Below are 21,323 nucleotides of genomic sequence, written 5' to 3'. Positions count from 1 at the left end.
GGGGGGGGATTCCGTTCATAATGCCACTACCCCAGATACCAATGAATACCACACAACACAACAACGTATTGAATTTCTACACTAGTACTAGGTTAAGAGAAAGATCAAACGTTTCCAAAGAGATCCTGAACAAAAAAAAAAAAAAAAAAAAATTTGGCTGCTAGGGTACTTTTTTTATTATTTAAAATTTTAATTTTTGCTTATCAGATAAACAATTCATTACACTAATTTTAATCTGTTAATAGCTGAAGTTGGGGGGGGGGGGGGGGGGGACAGGCAACAATGAATTTAATGTTTACATGCACCTCAAGCATTTTACAGTACCATCAAAGTAAGAAATGGTGGAACTTGGTAGGCAGGTTACAAGCACCGATTTCAAAGCATATGAAAATGAATTTCTTCGATTCCATTAACCTTAGTTTAAACTATCAAAAGCACCACTCTACTGAAAACTTATATTGTTAAGGGAGAAGAAAGTATGGTGTGGTATCTTGCATAGAGTGAAGTCAAAGTTTTTGTACAGTGTCACAGATAATTGCTTTAACTCTGTATTCTGGGAAATTGTATTAAAAATGAGTAAGAGGTTAACATGCAGACAGTGACCTTTAATTGGACTGTATTTATATTGGTTGAACCGTATAGGCATTGCAGCCCCTTTATACACAATACCTCCCTTTTAGTGGACCAAAAATAATTGGACAAATTAACATAATGGAGTGATGACTTCTTGAAGATTGCAACTGACAGACACCTACAGTTTCAGCTTGTTTTGGGTGTTTTTGCCTTCAGTCTTATCTTCAAGTAAAACACATGCTCAATTGGATTCAGATGGGGTGACTGACTTTAAGAACATTCCACTTCCCAGAGTTGCTTTAGCAGTACGTTTCTGATCATTCACCTGTTGCAAGGCAAAGCTGCTTCTGAGTTTTGAGGCTTTTGGCTAGATCTGAGTAGATAAGATGCTTCCGTACACTCAAGACTCCACCTTGCTGCCACATCATCAATAAACACATGTGACCCAACAGCAGCCATACATACAGATACTACCTCTACCATGGATTACAGATGACCTGGCATGCTTAGAGTCATGAGCAGTTACTTTTTTCCTCCATTCACATTTATTTATTTATCAGACGCTTTTCTCCAAAGTGACTGCCAATGAACTCTATGTAGTGTTACCAGCCCACACACCTGATTCACCACAGTGACTTACACTACTTACAATGGATCACTCATCCATACATCAGAGGAACACTCTCTCTGTCACTCACACACTATGGGGGAACCTGAATAGCATGTCTTTGGACTGTGGGAGGAAACCGGAGGACGTGGAGACTCCACACAGACTGAGCAGGGATCGAATCCATGACCTCTCACGCCACCCAGGTGCTGTGAGACAGCAGCACTACTCGCAGTGCTACTGTGCCACCTACGTTCTCCTATTTCTATCACTCTGATTTAGGTTCATCTTCATGTCATCTCTCCAAAAGACTTTTTCCCCAGAACGCGACTAGATTTTTTGCAAACTAACCTTCTATCCTTGAGGCATGCAAGTGGTTTACATGTTGTGGTGAAACCTTTGACGCAAGGCTGGTATATTCTTTTAAAGTTCATCTTTGTGTGTCTACATCCTGGAGTGTTCTTGGTCTGTTCAATATTTGAAAAGAGGTTTATGTTCATGACTGAAAGCATTCGTTGGTCATCTACTTCAATGGTCTCCTGTGGTCTTCCAGGTCTTTTGCTATTCTGAGCTTTATCATTGTGCTCTAGACACATCTGTTTCTGCTATGTCTCTGATTGACAGTCTGATTTTTCAGCCTCATAATGGTCTACCTTACTGGCACTGACACTTCTTTGGTCCTCATATTGACAGACAGTAGCAACAGACTCCAAATGCAAACAGCACATTAGAATAAACTGTAGACCTTTTTTCTTTAGGTCTTTTGTACAAGAATTAATGATGTAATGACTTTAAATCAGCTAAGAAACAACAAAAGGACCTAAATATCCAAATACTTTTGGTCACTTCATGGGGATGTTATGTATAAAAACTGCTGTTATGCTATTCACTCAGCATAACTGTCACAATACTCAAGTAAAAGCTGACAGTCTGCATTTTAATCTCAGAGTCATTGTTTAATTTCCTATCTAATAAGATTTTTTTTTTTTTTTTTTTTTTAAATCATGCTCATATTTACCTTGACTGTGTTCACCAGCTGCCCATCAATGTAGAGAGTGGCTGTGCTGTTTTTCAACATGCCTTTACTCATGACCAACACCAGGTGGTGCCACTGTCCCTCGCTGATGAGGTCACCAGATCGGAAGCGGGCACAGCAGGGCAAAATCTCATAGAAGGAGGACTCCTCGCTGAAGTCATCCACTGCAGGGCAAGAAAACACTTCACAGTACAGGACACAGCGGCCACAGTGGGGGGAGTGTGAACACACAGCTGTGGTTACTGTTTAAGCATTCAGACAGTGAAGGAATATCCTGTTTTGTTTTTGACTGATCTCTGGCAGGCATTTGCATTTCTGTCCTTCTGAGAATATGAGGATACAGAAAATTAAACTGAATTCAAAACGTTCTACGTAGCTTTGTATTATCTGTTGCTTTGCTGCCAGGAGTACTGCTACTTTGATTGTAGTGGGCTAAATGCTTTATCTAGGTCTCACACTTGCCATAGTTCTGCAGCAACTCCTCTTTGGTGGAGACAGTGAGCGATCGGTCCTTGGCTGACAGCACGACCGCCAGGCAAACATAGTGCTGCTCCGATGAGGTGGCCCGTCGCACCACTGTCAGCAGTCGCACTGGGTGGTTGTGTGGCGGAGTGCTGAAGCGCTCAATGCAGAACCAGCAGGAGTAGGTGAGGCCTGATGGAGGGGGGAAAAGACGCTCACCTGCAACAGAGGAGGAGACCCAAAACAAGGCGTCAGAAGGAGGAGGGACCCCAGGAATGTGTCCATAAATAGCCACAACAAAGCTCTGTAGGTACGCTCTCAGCACTGTTCCTGAAAAGAATACCACTGAATACAGTACAATTAGTTTAACCTGGCCGGTCTTTCAACTGCACCACACTACTCCCGCATATACAGCAGCTTTACAACGTAGGGAAACAGCACAGCAAGGTGGACAACACAGATGTAACACCACCAATAGTTCAGTAAAACAGTGAATGTCTCTTTTATTTGATAAAACACAATAGAAAAGTATCAATGCATTTTTTTCCCCCCACCAGTCAGGGTAAAATATAGACAAATTATACAAGCTTCATAAACTAGACATGGTGGGGGTGGGGGGATTACATCACTTTGGAGAAAAGCATTTGCTAAATGTTACCTTCCTTCATTTAACAGATGCTTCTCTCCAAAGCGACTTCCAGTGAGCCCTATGTAGTGGTATGAGCCCACAAATTATTCACCAAAGGTGACTTACAATGTTAGATACACTACTTACAATGAATTATTCATCCATGCATCAGTGTAAAACACTATCACTCACACACAGTTTGGACTGTGGGAGGAAACCAGAGCACCCAGAGGAAACCCATGCAGACACAGGGAGAACATGTAAACTCTACAAACACTAACAGGGGATCAAACCCAATTTGAAAGTAGACTTAGATATTGCTTCATGACAATGACACATAAGATTAAATGGTGTTCCATCTATGGAGTTCCCCGTCTCAAGACCACTGTTTCCAGGATAGTGGAACACAGACCCTACACTGTGTGAGGTGTTGATAACAGAATGGTTATAAAGCAAAATTTTAATTCATTATAGCTTTATCTCTTGTTTTTAACAGAATCTGATCTTTAAAAAAATTGGGGGGGGGGGGGGGGTTGGGATTAAGCTATATTGTTAAAATTTATTACTTGTGACAGAGTGGCTAAACATACAAGCAACTGAGTTAAAGACAGTCTTAACGTCCCAATTGTGTTTGTAAGTTGAGGAACAAGTGTAAATGAAAAACACACTGTGGCACCAATAAATAAGAGAACCTAAAAAATTTAAAAGACATTTAAATGCCCACAATATTCAAAGAATGACTTATTAATTGTGCAATCAGAAAAAAGTACTTGGGACAGCCAGTAGCATAGTGGTTAGCGCTGCTGCCTTTGACCACAAAGCTTGCAGATTTGATTCTCATCTCAGGCTGTAGTACCCTTGAGCAAGGTATTTACCCTAAATTGCTCGATTAAAATTACACAACAGTATAAATGGGTAAATAACTGCAGGTATATTAACATTGTAAGTCGCTTTGGAGAAAAGCATAAGCTAAATGAATAAATGCAAATGTTCTAAGCTGATTTTAACACATTTCAGGAAAAACTGGCTTTTGTCTGCAGAGGGACACGTTAACAGTCAAGCAAGTCTGCACTAAACAGAAACAATGTACACTGTCTGTTTAGTGCAACCTGCTTGACTGCTGGTGTGTCCCTACTGTTAGGAGAAGTTGGCACTTGTATATCCCAACAGCACCAAGCAGGTTTACGTCATTCTTAAATATAGGTCACAGGACGTGTGCTGGTGTCTAAATATACATACAAGCACCTCAGTCCACTGAGGAATGCAGGATGTCCACTCTCTCCAGAAGGCAGGAAATGAAGGAGGGCAGCAGAGGGCCTGTCACTCTGTCAACACTGTATGCATGCAGGTTCCACCGGGTTTACGGAGGACCAGAGCATCTGTGGTCAGTGCCCACCTCTGCTCATGCCTTTAACCAAAAGTGATTTAAAGTAGGTAGGGGTCACAGTGAGTTGTGTTGGTGTTCAACTCGAGTTTGAGTCCTAACCTGTGTTTGTATGTTCCCCCCACGTTTGCATGGATTTCCTCCTGGTGCTCTGGTTTCTTCCCATAGTGAAAATACATGCTTCAGGTGAATTGGTGACTCTAAAGCTGCCTTTACCGTGTGTGTGTGTGTGTGTGTGTGTGTGTGTGTGTGTGTGTGTGTGAGAAAAAGAGAGAGATCTCTGTGACAAACTGGCATCCCATCCAGGATGGAACCTGGCTCACACCTTAAGTATCCATTTAGCTGACACTTTTCTCCAAAGCAAATTACAATGTTAGTCTACCTATAACTACTTACCCATTTGTACAGCTGGGTAAGTTTACTGAAGCAATTTAGGGTAAGTACCTTGCTCAAGGGTACTACAGCACAAAGTGAGATTCAAACCTACGACGTTTGGGTGCAAAGGCTGCCCCCAAGGTGATATTCCTTAGCCAGGAGGAAACTTAAACCCCAGACCACCGCATACAGGATAAGGGCTAAATGGATTAATTTAAAATTGCTATACTGGCAACCTTTAAGTTTTAAGTCCAAGTCCTTAACCACTATATTACGAGCAAATTACATTTGTCACATTCAAAGCAGTGCCAGGTATGCTGGAGCAGCTTGGATTATTATTGGCCAAAATCAGCCCATGTGGGAGTACATGACCACTTTTGTTGAGAAAAGGAGTTCTTCCACATGAAGGGTATACTCACCAGTGCCAATACCACTGACCACTGCTCCATCACTGACTCCTGATGCGTTTATGTTGTTTGTAGGGGCATTATGGGGTGCTAAACTTGGCAGAAACAAGCACCTGATAGAATAGTTGAGGACACAAGACATTAAAACAGGTTTAAATACAACACAGTGATGTAGACATTCCACAACAAATATAGTCAGAAGGTTTTATAATAAATCAGTATGTCTTATGAATCCACTATTTTCACTTTTTTACTAGATTCATCGGGCAGACACATAAACACAGAGGTCTGCAATATATTATTCATGCTTCATTGCTACAACACATCTTAGGCAGGAGCTGAAAAAATGGCTCAAAAACAGTTCTGAAAAGTTACCTTGACAATATTATTCAGGGGAAGAAAGGCTAACAGCCAGGCTAGACTTGATCAATGTCAATACTGGAACATCTACCATGCACAAAACGCGTTCATGCAGACAAACACACCTACCAGTTAGATACAGACATTTACTTACAAATACATTTATATTATAATATTTATAGAGAAGAATGTATATGGAACATAAGTTACTGTGCAACGGTTATGGGCACAGAAGAGCAAACGATGGGATAATAAGAATTCAAGTTTTTAAAAATGTTAAAAAGGGCAAAGCAACAAATCTGCCTTTGACCATAGCGGAATTTACTGATCTTGCTTTAGTGTGATGACTAATATCCCAAAATCCCTGTGAAACAAATGAATGGAAAATGTCATGTCAGATTTACAATTACTCACAAAATTTTAATTCAAGCTGTTTGGCAACTTTGTGAGGCAGTTTCCAAATACTGTGAAAATTTAACTTTTTCATGCTTTTCAGTAAAAAACAGTAGAAATTGCTGTAGCACTGTAGCAATAAATGAAGATGAAAAAAGGGCACATAACATAAACCTAAAGTTCAATAGCAGTAATTCTTTACAGGTCAGCTTTGAGTGCCCCGGCTCTATTGTTTTCACAAGGTAGTAACTGCAAACTACTGACTTTCTGGAACACTAGTATTTATAGTTGTCTTACAGCAGAAAATCTTCAGAAAGCATTACATATACACATCCTCTCCCTCACTGCCTTGTACAATCCTTTCCAAGCCTGGCCAAGTGGTAGGCATTTGGCCACATTTAGGTATAACTAAAGATAATTGGAACCAGTCACTCGTAGGCTGCCACGTCAATACAGAGATGAAATCAATCTAGTGGAAATGGAGAGGTAGTTCTCTGCCACCGTTGCGGGAGAGAATAAAAAGCCGTCTCTCTTTCGCATTACTTCCCTCTGACTGTCAGCCCTGCCAGACTCTTCAAGGCTGCTCTTCCAAGCTCCAGGCCCCCACAGAACGGAGACCAATCATTTAATAATAATACAATTTCTTAAAGAGAAAAGAAAACAGACTGGGAATCCTTTTGTGCCACAGCTGTCAAGGTTGTGTTCAGCTCTTGTTAGGGGATCCAGCAGCATCGTGCTTGGGAATTCACATGAATATTTCATGAGTACAGATGGGGAGAATGTGTGCACATTTTTTTTTTGTTTAACAAAACTAGGGCAATAAGAAGGGATAAAAAAATAAAATGAACACTATGTATTGCATTTAATCAAACTATTCCAAAACATATTCCTTTAATTTAAATTTGTCCCTTCCAAGCTTTATTTTTTATTTGTTCCATAATTGCTAAATTATTTTCCTTTCAAAATACAAGTCCTTGTTTTTACACTGTAAGCTGTGACAGGCCCATTCCCGGTAATGAAATGTATAAATAAAACAAGTAAAGCATTCCTCACCCAAACCCTTCGAGAGAAGTGTCAAACTCCACAAAGGCCGGCGTGACTGACGAGCCATGCAGTCTGATGTCATGCGGCGTTGTCATGGAGACCAGACACTTCACTCTGGTCAACGGCACGGTGCTTCCTTCGGCCGAGCGCACAAGGCTCCTGCTGATTCTGTACTGGCTGTTGTCTTCACTCACGGCAAACACACTGTCGGGCCCGAAGCCCTCCATGGACATCGTCATGCTGTCTGTAGGAGCAGGTAACACCACACAAGGTTAACAACATGGGGGTAACATTAGGACCTGCTTAATTATAGATATGCTTTTTTTAAGGAATCATTATAATATACTTGTACACATTTCTGATCTCCCCCAAAGTCACTTCACAAAACTTTTGCCCCCTAGTCAATAGAGAATTTTTTTTTTCCACTAAAGATTAAATATTTCCCTACAAACAATATAAATAATTAAAATAAAATAATTTATTCAAACTCTACCACAGACATTTCTATGGCACCAACATAAAATGAAGAGCATCAATGTTCCAGGCAAATGTTTGTCACAAAAATAGTAAGACACGATTTTTTTTTTTTAGTGATGAATTCAAATGAAATTCCCATACCCCACTCTAACAGCCATATCAGAATGATTGCCAAACAACTAAATTTAATGTTGAAATTCATGTTAACCACACTTTTCACAAATCAGAAAATTTTTGTCTCTAATCTCATCTGAATATATATTAGTTTGATGCATAGAAGTGCAAAATCATGAGCAGGAGTTTAAATAAATAAATATGACTGGACTGCCAGCACTATGATGCATTTGCCTCTTACTTCTCATCTCTGCTTCATAGCTGAGTGAGCTGGGCTTATGGACCCGATACTGTTTCAGGAGTTTCTTGTCCCAAGCCCCACAGTTCAGTGGGTTTCCCAAACGCAGAAATTCCCTAAAGAACAGAGAAAGAAGACCCCACAGTCACGACACGTGACAAGAGATGCCACAAGCTGAGGGGAAACAAGCACAAGCATTCCTATTAAACACAGCTGAGGGTAAACTGCTCCATCTTTAATTCTGCCTTACCTAATCACTATACCAGTATTTTACCATTAGTGTTACCATTCTGCTTTAAAGTGATGCATGCACAAAAAAAAAAAAAAAAAAAAAAAAAATTGTGTGGATTCAGAGAAAAGGAGCTAACTTTTCATTAGAAGAATGACTAAAAAGCTAGATATTTCCTGTTATTGCTTGCAAAGGATCTAGTGCACTATGAATAACTGGTTAATTGGCTGTGCATGTTGGGGGGGGGGGGGGGGGGGGGTGGAATCCACTTCCAGAGAAGCACAACACTTATCCTTGCGTTTGTAATAAAAAAAACTGAATGCATTTAAGTTATTTTTATAGCTTGGGGATTTGAATCTGGTTACAATCTGCAAGGGTCATTATATTCAAATGCACAGGTCATTAGAGAAATTTCAGATCCATTTCAGCGAAACAAAAGTCTGGATTGCACCTGGGAAAGAACAAATGACTCGGCTGGACAGGGAGTGCACTGTGGCTCACCTGAGTGCCATGGGCTGCAGTGCCTGTGAGGCCAGCCTCTCAAACATCCTCTGCAGGGGCGGATGCAGCGGGTGCTCCTCGTCACCCAAGGCGCAGCCGCAGCGCTGCAGGAGGCGGGAGTGGAGGCCTGCCTCACACAGGACCTGTTGGTTCCGCTCCGAATGCACAAGCAGCTGCAGCAGGTTGGCCACAGCCAGCTGCAGATCCAACGCATGCTGGGGTGGGATGTGGTAGCACGGGGGGGAATCACATGTCATTGAAATGTTACATGTGACACCATCACCAAAGCTTGCTTGCAGTGCTAAAGACAGACTCAGATGTATAAGGCTGCTGGCTGAAGCCCCAGATGGAAACTTTCTATTCTGTCTACAAGCAGAGTACTTAACCTGAATATCCAGCTCTGTGAAGCTGGTAAAAGATGTAAATCATTTTGGATAAAAGCTACAAAAATAACAAAACACATACACTTGCTGCTTTCATGAGACATTGCTGAGTTTCGGTAAAAAAGCAAAAGAAATACTTCTGCCACTTGAGCTTGAGTAGAAATACTAAGGCAGAAAAATATTACACTTCCAGTATGTATGACACTGACCCTTTCCCAGTAACACTGCCCATGAAATTATTTTCTCGCCATTTTTCTAAAATTACTTCTACAGGATAACTTTACATTTGTAAAATGGTAACATTCTACTTTTTCTCCTATCTGTGAAAACATTGCCACCAGTCAGTGTCACTTATATAGACATTTATGTGTACCTGGACATTTTTGCTACTCAACTGTCTTGCTACGTAACCGCAGTGAAATCAAAAATAGTGGAACTGAAACTTTCCATACAATCCTGTTTTGTGATTCCCAAAAAAAAAAAAAAAAAAAGGAATCCATCGCATCCTGCTGTGATCCTACCCTTTCTGATCTTATCTCATCATATGACAGGAATTGTCAAACAAGCCTTTATAAAGGAAATGTTCACAATCAGATCATGACAGTGAGAAAACCATATTTAAAAAGAAGAAATGTGAGTACTTTTGCACAAAGTTCCTAGCCTCCTTACCTAATTTGACTTGTTATACAACACTTCATGTAATTTATCATTCATCTAAGCAAGGCTCTTAAAAAGTGGTTAGACCTTGTAGCAAACATTCAGTAAGCAAGATTAGCTAAAGTACTGACTTCTCCAATGCAGACTAACACAGTCCACTTGCAAGGCCTCACCTCAGGCTGGGTGTCAGAGTTGACTGAGGCCAGAAGGTCCAGCATGGCCAGCACTGCTCCTGGGTGGATGACCACAGCATCTGAGGCGTGTTGGGATGGATTGCCTGGATGGAATTTCAGGTCGGCCACAGCCTTGGCGGGCAGGATGGGAACCGGTGCAGGGACTCCATACACGTGTCTGTGGGAAGACGTTGGTTAATTGAGCTGCCTGGAAGCGACTGGCCAGCCAGCCTTTGCTAATCTCAAGGGAACAGACTGCCTTGTGTTCTCTGAAGCGCCATACAGTAATCCATTTAAACATGTTACAAATCTTACTAAGTGCTAAGCATACAATTTCAGAACTAGAAAGATTTACAAAAAACACTATTCTTGAACCTTCAGAATAAATAAGTATGCTATTAAAATTTCCATTTTGCACATATTACAGAAAATGATTCAACACCTGAAGGCACCACATGTACAAGGAATATCAGTAGCACCAACTCTGACAAGAGCAGCATCATCTAAAGGAGAACTGCTCCATCTTTGAGGATTAAGCCTGAAGGCTTTCGAACTCCTCTTGTACCAGTAAGAGCACAGAACAGGAGTTCAATAGGTTCAGTCAAGGCTACAGCAAAAAACCTCTAAGACCCTGACCTCCTGAACCACAGCTGGACCATCGCGGTCCTGAGCGGCTGGAAATTTCCTCTCAGACTCTAGGTTTGGACTGACAAGGCAGAGGTTCCCAGGTCATTGGACAAATAAGACCAGGATGTAGTGAATTTTGTTCTTGCTTCAAAACAGTGTTTAAAATACTATACCAAATATTTTCCTGACCGCAATTTATGGGAAATGTAGTTTTTGTAAATTCAATGAAATGAAGAACAGCAAACTTGAAAATGTAGAGCAAAAGATGACAAAAGTGAACATATATTCTTAAAGATATGATCTGGATGTATAGATTTTATACATTTCTTTCATACTATTGCCAATGAAAGTCACTAAACTGAACACCTAACCCCTGAGGATTTTTGCATACTACTGTTGGCTGGATATCCAGTTTTAAAAGGACATCAGATGATTTCTAATATTCCAACAAATTGCTTATAAAAATAATTTACTTTATAAACCCAGATGATTCAAACAAACTAAAAATTGTTTGAGAATATTGTGTATTACAATTCCAAATGAACACCAAAAAAAAAAAATAAAAAATCTGCTGTCAAACAACACATTCCCAGGTGTGCCAGCTGGAATAGTGAAACAGTGACTGGCAGGTATGACACCATAGTGCACACACCATTCACATGGCACCGAATGAAAATTCACTGTTGAGCCAGAGCAGTGGTTTTATCACTATAATGGAAATTACGAAGCGTAGCTCCTGACTGAAAATGAATGCTTTCAAGACACTTAAGCACAACTGGCAGACGATGTGGGGGAGGGAGGACTGCAGCCGCAAGCTGTAAGAGCCAGGAACTTGCTGATGCATAAGAAATAGCGGACAAACAAAAAGAAGAAAGACATTGATGACACAGGGAGTTTGAGGGGGGAAGGAAAACTGCCGAGTGCAGTACCTCTTCCGGGTGAGTGCTGGCGTCCCCCAAGGGGAGGGTAGAGAGCTCTCGTGTGTCAGGCAGGGGGGCACCTGCTCAGCACGACTATAGCCACGTGACACCACGGTGAGGGTGCGAGAGAGAAGAGTTGGAGAGAAGGGTAGGGAAGAAACAGAGGGAAGAGAGAGAGAGAACAGGGACGGAAGCTGTTAGTACACAGTAGACAGCACTGCTCATAGTGGAGCACAGAGAGGACCACAGCTCAATTACAAACATGCTTAAGTTGCACAATACACAAATATTAGTATCAAACAGCAGCATCCGATACACAAAACGGTATGCATATGTGCACATATGTATTAGTGCCAACATGTCAGCGGCACCAGAGGGGCTGAATGGAGTTCCAGTTAAATCAGTGACTGTGTACTATACTGGTCCATTCATTTTAATCTGCCCTCATCCATCATATCAACTCCAAGAGTTACAGGCACTTCTGGAGTTCCAGATTCACTGGCACAACTTGTTCTGTGCTATCTCAAGCGAAGCGAGATCAGAGCTTTCAGGAATGAGAGAATTCATACACAGAGCATTGAAAAAGATGCTATAAGATCCACGCAACTGCAATCACCACCACCTAGCCAACAGCCTATGAGCTTTGGAAAATAGATAAAAGTATATTATGAAATGTAACAAAAATATGTTGATGCAAATAATAGTTGTTTTAGTATCGGGGAACAATGTATTAAAAAAATCCTGAGATGCTGAGAAACTCTTGGTCACAAATAATATACCTTACCAGGAGCCATCTAGTGAACCATGCAGTTAATGTTTATATATATATTTTTAAAAAAAAAAAAAAAAATAAAAAAACTGAATAAACTAAGAGTTCGTTGCAACAAGGATAATCAGCTTTCAAACAAACCATTTTGGGAATCCAAACAACAGGCTTTAGTTGAATGTTTTATTATTATTTATGCAACTTTCATTAAACGCCCTGCATTTTCCTTCTAGGATTTTAATGTCTTTTTAAATTTGTTATTATCCTGCTGTATGACACATATTGTGGTATGTGACAATGACTACATTATAAGTAGTCCACAAGATATTTGCATTTGTTTCACTGCCTCGCCCCCAAAGTGTAAGCAACAGAGTGGAAAAGCTTTTTAAAAGTCATCAGTTATTGTTTAAGTAAGAACAAACCACATTGGGCAACTAACTGAATCATTAAACTTCCTAAATTCAGACATACCTTTTTCTGTGATCTTAGCTACACCAATGACTAATTTGCATAAAACCCTGTCAATTTCACAGTGCTTTGTAAATATCTTCACACTGCTCACCATTGCCATCATGTGAAAATCCTACCAAATCATGTCAGAGCAACTTAAGTCTTCGCTTCCATAATGCTGCCCGCAAATGCGTAAGCAGCGGATTGAGGGCGAGCCACAACAATGGTACAATACCGCACATGGTGGATTGCCCAACACGACTCATGATTAACGAGCTCCTTTAGAGACAGAGGAGCTTCTTTTACAGTTTGCTAGAAAAAAAAACTTTAAAAAACAAGCAGTCACTCAATAAAACATTTGGGAAATTTTTCAGTTAACAGCAGATCAACTTATGGCGTGTGCTGTACAACATGTGCTCAAACACACAAATCTGATCAAAGGAATCATAACATCAAAGCCAACTACAACTAAAGAAAAGAAAAAGGAAATGTTGCATAACACGACAAAGATAAACCAACAGCAAATCCAGTAAACTTAATACATTAATCCATTAATAAAATCAGTGATCTTTTCAATAATGAAAAAAGATTGCCCATAAAGTAACCACAGGCTACATCCTTTTTATAGAAATCTTACTTTGCCTATACAGCTCTCTCTCATTTGTGACAAAGGCATTATTAGAATAATTTACATGTAAATTACCCTTAAAATCAAAATATCAGAACTGAAGATTAAAATGGGAATTTTTTTAGTTAGGAAATAAGAACTTAGAAGAAACCTTTAAACACCTGTGGCTGTAGGCAGGCAAAATCATACCTGTCAAAGGAGTCTGTGGCCATCTTGTACAGGTAAATGAAGAGCTTGCTGCAGTGCCTTAATGTGGGGCACACACTGTCCACAAGCACAGGGTCATCCTCCAGTAGCCTCTGGAAGGGCTGTGCATTGGACGGGAACACGCTCCCTGGGCCAAGCTTCTTGGTGTCAGAGAAGCAGCCTAGCAGGCGCACGGCATCTGCCAGCTTCTCATACTGGATCTCGGTACGGAAGAAGTGCGAGTTGGCAGGCTCATATCGCATGGCGGCGGTCAGCGTGCAGAAGACTGTGTGCAGAAGCTCAAACACCTGGTTCTGGTTGACCTTCTCCCAACCGTTGCGCGGCGGGGAGCAGAGGGAGCGCTCCATTGCCACCAGCAGGGAGGTGACATAGACGAAACCGCCCACTTTGCGGAAGACTGTGCGTGTACGGTGGCTTTCCCTCAGCACGGCGAGTAAGGCCTGAGGAAGGATGGTGTGGAGATCAAGAACATCCCAGCAGTGGAACACAACAAGGTCTTGGTGCCCTCAGCTTGAAACAAAAAACATTGCCTGGGGCTACATGGACATCAGCTGCCAAGCAACCAAGTACAAGTCTGATAAGGTCACTGTAAGTTGTTTTCAAGCATAACGTTTCAGTACTACCCCTCGAACATCTGTGAAATTCCATCTGTATGCTATTCCATTAACATACCTTCCTGGTAACATTATGAATCTCTAAAGCACTACCTCAATTTATGTTAGATGGCTCACTTGTTTATTGCTTGTTTGTTATATTATTGTTATTATTGCCATCATTCTTGTAACCCACATACTCCACTGCCATTGCCTTCATTGATTCATATTATGTGCACCATTTAACTACTGTGCTGATTTATATTACCTGTATGTCCAATAACTGAAACATCGCAACTTGTCACATGTTCATTACACTGCACATATGCGGCCCTTGACAAACTGTGCATTCATTAAGCAGTGAAGTGTTATCCCCTGTTTCAGGAGAAATGAAGTATAGTGTTATATAAAAGGGGCAGTGAATAGAGAAAAAGAAAAATAAACACTAAAATCTCTGTCAGTTTCAATGCAAGAATCTGCTGAGTGAGTAGGATAAAGCAGCCAAAAATGACTCAGAGCTGTGAGGGCAAAGTATCTCAAAATTAATCTTAGACACTGTTGTTTATCTTGACAAGAAGCTCTGAGTTGTCCTCCTTTGGACACAAGACTTCCTCAATTACTTGCAGCTATACTTAAAAAAATAAAATCACAACCAGTAAAATGAAGTGTCCAGCTAGGATACTGGGAAGTCAGCCTGTAACCTTTTCTAGGAAGCAGCAGGGATAGAAACAGCATATTACAACAATTGTTTAAGAATTTTTGATGACTCTGACAGTGACTGAGCATTACATAAGAAGCATGAGTATCCAAGCAGGGTCCCTACAATTCCAAACACATTATCTAGAAACTCAGCCTCATCTAAGTCTCATTCTCAGTTGCACTGAAGTTGTGGAAGTTCTGGAAGAATAATAGACACAGTTGCGTTGGCCTTCATTCACAGAGCTAGGTGTGAAGCAAACCATTCCTATAAAGTGATAATTTGACTTCTTTGCAGACTAAAAATCATTTGAGTCATGCTGTGCTTAGCACACTGGCTTTTACAGAAAGCATCAAGCTTTTATAGCACCAATACAAATACATCCTCTTGGAAACATCAGTCCATAACAACATTTCATACTGCCAACAATCACAACAGACAAAAAAAAAAAAAAAAAATTACTGAAAAACATGCATTTAGTAATGTCTCAACAAAAACTAGTCAAAGATCTTCAAGATGCACACATATATGGAAATACATGCAGCAATTAGTTTTTGAGAACTATAAGAGTATATGCATCCTAAACACTCATCTTTTCTGAAGAAAAATCAAAAGTTTCATGAAAACAGATACAAACTCAGTTAAACAGCCTCTGAAGCTTGTTGTGCTCCTGCAGTGAAGGCATGCATGAATTAAACATGCCCATGGAAAGGAGGAGAAGGAGAACAGCCATGTCACTTACCCTGAGGATGTCCGTTTTGAGCTGCAGCTCTGTTGGGGGAGCTGAGTGCATGAGACCGAGCAGAGTGCCCATATCATCCTCACCACTGGGAGAGAGCACCAGCTGCTGAATGATGGTCAGCGCGTGTTCGCGGCACTGTCGGTACTTCACAATATTGTGGACGCACCTCGCACCGCCGAATTCACGGAACAGACCTGAGAGGGAACAGGAACAAGCTAAGCTATGCGATGACTATTTAACCAAAATTCACGTTAAGATCCATTAAATGACACTTCTATCTTTATCATTCTATGGCAACAGTTGATGAGCTTTAAAAAAGGTATAATAGTACAAATTCCAAAAGCGTGCAAATAATATATAAAACAGTCAAGTAAATAAGCTATGAAGAACACGACAGAAAAATCTAATTGTGACATCAGCCTTTTTCCCCACAAATGCCCATCAATACTTTTAATGCAGGGTTTAATATACCTAGCATCCTTGACCATTGCTATTAACTGAAAAATCCTCTTAATTGGGAGTTTAAAACGGCTGTAAACAAAGTGTCATGGAAGGCATGAATGGTAACACTGAGGCACCTTCAAAAGCAAAAACTGTGGTTAAGGTTTTAAACTTTCAGCCTCGTTTGCCTATCTTGATGAGTAAAACTAATAAGAACATAAATGGACGGAATTAAAGTTACATAACCATAATGTGAACAAAACCATGTAACTGTTTAAAAGGCCTTAATTATATCCTTTTATCCAGGCACTATATAACATTTCTATACCATTTTCGTTAACGCTCTGAGTATTGTAGTAACTGATTTTGAAATCAATTTATCCATTTAAAAGCATGTGTAATCCATATAATTTAAATGTCTATAGATTGAGACAGCTATATTAAATGTCATTTTAATTAACACTATTAACATATATCCACCACAAAAGGTGCAAAAACAAAGGAAAAATCTGGTAAATTATTTGGCAGCTGTAAAAAATATCTGCATAATATGTTCCCCTGCTCATTATGGTTTTCCTCATGCATGAATTCAAACAGCAGACACTGACAGTAAATATGGAGCAGCAGTGATTATGTGGCTTAACAGCTGCCTGCTAAAAGCCTTCAGCTCTATCCTGGAGAACCGAGTCATCAATATTGTAATAGCCTCCATTTACATCAAGGTTTACACCCTCCAGTGAACACAAAAGTGAATTTTTACTGACATCAAAAGTGTGGCCTTCACCCCCTTGATTTTTTGGGGAATGGGAAAGGTCTGTTATAACATGGCAGCTCCAGTGTCCTGTGGAGAACGGCGGGATACTGGTAATTGGGAATGGCAGAACAAACAAAACCACCGTGTCAGCCTGATCCCAAGTGAATAGCCGCCATTTCCCTTTTCTTTTGCCTCAAACAAAAAAAAAAAAAAAAAAAAAAAAAAAAAAAAAAGAAAGAAAAAGAAAAAAAAGAAGCAGTCAAGCCGATTTGGCCCTAACCCAATGTACAGAATGGGAGAGACAAAACAAGAGAAAGAAGTACATACCAATCTCTGGCAATTTGTCACCATTAATACTGTACATAAGAAAAACACTATTTGCGTAACCTTTGACAGATGTGCCATTTATCACTACTTCTCTAGAAGAAGGGAAGGGAAAAAAAAAAAAAATTTTCTGTAGCCCAAATATACTGCATACTAGGGAGCAGACTCCATTCAGGGACCTATGGATTATATCCAAACGAAAGCACAGGATAATAATCAGGATTAGATTCCTGCATTTAGTCCTGGTGAGACAGAGAATGCAATTTCAAAAGAAAATGTAAAAGATTTCCCAAGTGGACCTGGGTTTCAAGTTAGGATGATGCCTAGTTTGAAAAACACCTAGAGAATGGTGGTGAGGAGAGCAAACACACCGACATGCACCTGCATTAGTGTTGGAACCCTGTAGGAGCACAGCAAGAGTCTCCATGACCAACCAGGCCAGCTGCTTCTGTTCCTCTGCCACACGGTTGTTCTTTGAATCAGCTGGAAGAAATGGAGAAATTAATGTGGAGCTGTGGTACCGTTAATGTATTCACTACTTTTATAAAAAGTTAAATTCAGAGACAGAAAGTCATTTCTAGTTGAGGTAAGATTATGATTAACTAGTATTTAGTTGACACCACTGTCCAAGGTGACTTAGGCAATATATACGTACCACTCATCTGAAACAAGTTTTTAAACCATGAAAGGAAACACATAATCCCCGCACACACAGATCCAGATTCAAACCCATGTCAAATCCTAGAGCCCAGGAGCTGTGAATCAGCACTACCAGTTGTTTTACTCAAAATATTAATAAAAAGGTAGTCTAACAGCAAATGACAAAACCGTTCCGTTAATTTATAACTCACATGCATTACACAAGTTAATATTACTCTTACTTTTTATAAACTGATTAAGAATGTGCTGTGTTCTGGAAAACAAAGGTTAGAGGTATGGTAAAGCCAAAAACCAGCAGAGGTCAGGAGTACTACTAACCCTGCTCATTGTGGGTCTGTGTGGGGTCCTTCATGAGAGCTGCGTATTTGTGCAGCAGGTTCACCATCACCTCCAGGAGCCCAACCTCTCGGAAGACTTCACTGAAGATGGGGTCGTGGCGGCTGAACTTAAGCAGGGTGTGGGCTGCCATGATGCTGCATTGGTAAGAGGTACTGGCCTTCATCAGCACACTCACACCAAAAAGCTCTTTGCACGGCACATAATTGAGGCTGACCACCACGAACTCCAGCAACTCAAAGTACTTGGCCTGGACCTCAGGCACCTTGGCTATCTTCTCGCCAAATTGGGAAAGTGTGTGCTGGGCCTCCAGGATGAAGTAGTTGGCATTGTCAGCCATGTAGATATTAGAGATGGCATCCAGGATGATGCTCGCAAGACGGCTGGTTTTAGCTTTGAGGAATGCATTTTGGAGAACTGAAAAGGCTTGGATATTCCTAACTGTATGGCCTAGGATTTAAAAAGAAGGACAATTTGAACCATCAATGATTCCAAATCATAGAATCAGAACAATGACTTAAAAAAAACAATCAGAAAAAACAGATCCAATGCTAATTTCCTTCACAAAATTCTTAAAAGAAATCAGCTTCTGTTGGTGACAGCAAGAAAGGAGAGGTGCAATGCACCAACCCCTACTCCTACAAAAGGACATGGGAATCTAATATCTTGCACCAATTTTAAAATAATAAAAAAAAAAAAATAAAAAAACGACATTTCCAGGATTTTCAGCTGACATTCATTCTGGCAAACTTATGCTTTGCGCTAATGCAATTTTTGAGAGCAACAATTATACAACACATTATTGAGGAAAACAAGAACAGGAACTTTCTTCCCTGCCAGTACTGCTTTGCACAAAACCCTTTAAATGATAAAGCAAACTGTCGCTTGGTATGTGGAGGTTCTATATAACAGACATAAATTTGGCAAATCATCAAGTGAAATTCAAACTGTCTGTTTGACAGTGCTCTTAATACTAAACTATCCTGTGGATGCATGTACAGATGTATGGACTTTACTATGGAATAACACTACAGACTAATAAACTTTTCGGGGAACATCTGGTAGCGAAGTGGTTAGAGCTGCTGTCGTTGGGTCCGAAGGTCGCAGTTCAAATCCCACCTTCAGCAATTTACTGCATCAATTTAGGCTGAATATAATTACCCAGCTGTATGAATGGGTAAATAATTGTAGGTAGCTTAACACTGCAAGTCACTCTGGCGAAAACCATGAAATAAATGAATTAATGTAAAGACCACACTGCCTTTTTAGAAGGAAATACAAAAGAAATGGAAAAAATTAAAAAATTTAAGCCCCATACAATAAATTGCTAAATGAATGGCTGGCTTAAATACTCAGTGCTCTCATTAATATACTTTTGGCATTTCTTTAAGGACTATCAATCTGCCATGTGATGTCAGCCTCCCAAACTAAGAGTTGTACAAGAGCAGATACCGCAGGGTTGTAACGTAATTACACCAGCTCTCTTTGAAATCTCTGAATACCAAATAACTACTCACAGCACAGATCCTTTAGTGGCATTTTTGCATATCAGACACATAACAATTACACATTCTTATGACAGTGGTTGAGCTGGTTCAAAACAAACTTCGCAAACAGCACTGAGTAATGACAATTATTTTTAATAAAGCTTTATGGTTGCAGTGTTATAACAGTACAATTTATGTGATTAAAATGAGGTTGAACTCATGCTAATATTGCCCTGCAATACAGTAAATTAAAATATCTGAGGTCTGTCACCACAAATTAAATGTATCAAAAGTCTAATGTGAGACTCAATCTGACAACCAAAATGACATGGACAATAGCATTTTCTTTTCATGATGTAATATCAGTCAGTGGCTTGACTTTCAACAATACCAACAAGCATGTGATCAGGACTGGGTTTGAAGCAGACCTTTGCTGGAGGGCTGGGGCACCACAAAGCCTGGCAAGAGGAAAGGCGCACCCATGGTGAGGCCTGCCGGTTTTAGCTCGCTCACGCCATATGTGGTAAGGGATGTCACCAGGTTCACCAGGTCCTTCAGGGCATCCTTGGAGTCATCCTCTTTGGCCTGCTCCAGCCTAGAACAAACACAGGACCCAGGGTTGGTTCCTACTGATCCACAGACCTGTCCACAGGTGTCAAGAGGGCAATGTTTAATACCACAACTGCAAGCAAGTAAATGATTGCCTGTGTGTGTCAAAGCAATACTTTACTAAACCTTATTCTGTCCACAATGTGCTCAGGAAAGTGGAATATTTTAAAAGAACATTTTTGACTGTATAAACACTATTTTATGTGACCCTGCTAGATATTTGCCCACACACACACACTCACAAGGCAAACGAATGCACCAGATTACATGCTCCAGGTGCTCACAGCTGTATCATTCAGCTGTAAGTTTTAATAACTTAGGTAGCTTTGTTCAATTTCTCATCAAATACCAAGAAATTAACAGATGTTTTATTTCTAACAGGAAACTGGTCATCTTGGATTTCTCTCCACAAAGTATTCTTAAGGAATGCGCTTGTGAAACACACAGAGACTAACATATGAAAACTGGGAGGGTGGGAATTAAAATCTCACCTCAGCATCAGGTCACAGAGGAAGGTGTACCCCTGACACATACGGAAGTCATCCAGCAGGGTCTGGGACACATCACTGGAGTCTTTGAGGAAGCACGATAGGCCAGCGAACATCTCCACAATCTCCAAGGGAGAAAGGTCATCAGACTGCTGCATGTTCTGGATGCATGAGGATAGGCACTCTTTCTCTGCGAGTGGGAAAGAATTCACATCCCATCAGGCATCACATTCCAGACCATGGCAAATCTGCCAATGAAAATTGTTTTGAAGAACAATTCATTTTACTGTCGAATAGCACAAAATACAAACCCAGCTCTGACAGCAAAGAAAAAAATTACCTAAAGGTTACTAGACAATGAGGTCTTTGTTTAAAGGATATACACATATAAATATAACATTACCTGGTTCTCGGTTTTCCTGAGGTGTTTGTACGTTTTCCTTAGAGCTTCACTGACCCTGGTGTCCTTCCTACTGTGAACTTCCCAGCATTAAACCCTTTGGCTTCACTTAATCTACCCATAATATTCTCATTTGAACACCATTCAGTCTTG

At 40.4% G+C, this 21,323-nt stretch overlaps 1 protein-coding gene across 3 annotated transcripts in view; it reads right to left on the bottom strand.

The window, feature by feature from the left end:
- Nucleotides 1–21,323, bottom strand: part of LOC108925072 (WD repeat and FYVE domain-containing protein 3) — a 74,080-nt gene that overhangs the window by 26,108 nt on the left and 26,649 nt on the right. For 2 of the 3 annotated variants that reach the window (XM_018736796.2, XM_018736794.2), the window contains exons 7-20: nt 20,774–20,960; nt 20,102–20,268; nt 18,169–18,636; nt 17,572–17,673; nt 15,672–15,865; nt 13,622–14,079; nt 11,598–11,681; nt 10,042–10,219; nt 8,829–9,043; nt 8,102–8,214; nt 7,279–7,513; nt 5,485–5,585; nt 2,679–2,897; nt 2,199–2,380 (exon numbers count right to left, since the gene is read on the bottom strand). In XM_018736796.2, the coding sequence (XP_018592312.1) occupies nt 2,199–2,380; nt 2,679–2,897; nt 5,485–5,585; nt 7,279–7,513; nt 8,102–8,214; nt 8,829–9,043; nt 10,042–10,219; nt 11,598–11,681; nt 13,622–14,079; nt 15,672–15,865; nt 17,572–17,673; nt 18,169–18,636; nt 20,102–20,268; nt 20,774–20,960 (2,903 nt within the window). The remainder of the gene's footprint in view (nt 1–2,198; nt 2,381–2,678; nt 2,898–5,484; nt 5,586–7,278; nt 7,514–8,101; nt 8,215–8,828; nt 9,044–10,041; nt 10,220–11,597; nt 11,682–13,621; nt 14,080–15,671; nt 15,866–17,571; nt 17,674–18,168; nt 18,637–20,101; nt 20,269–20,773; nt 20,961–21,323) is intronic. The other variant, XM_018736797.2, reaches the window with a different exon arrangement.

The sequence above is a fragment of the Scleropages formosus genome, chromosome 6, assembly GCF_900964775.1.
Source record: "Scleropages formosus chromosome 6, fSclFor1.1, whole genome shotgun sequence".
Taxonomy (NCBI): domain Eukaryota; kingdom Metazoa; phylum Chordata; class Actinopteri; order Osteoglossiformes; family Osteoglossidae; genus Scleropages; species Scleropages formosus.
This window is presented reverse-complemented; position numbering and strand designations above follow the sequence as displayed.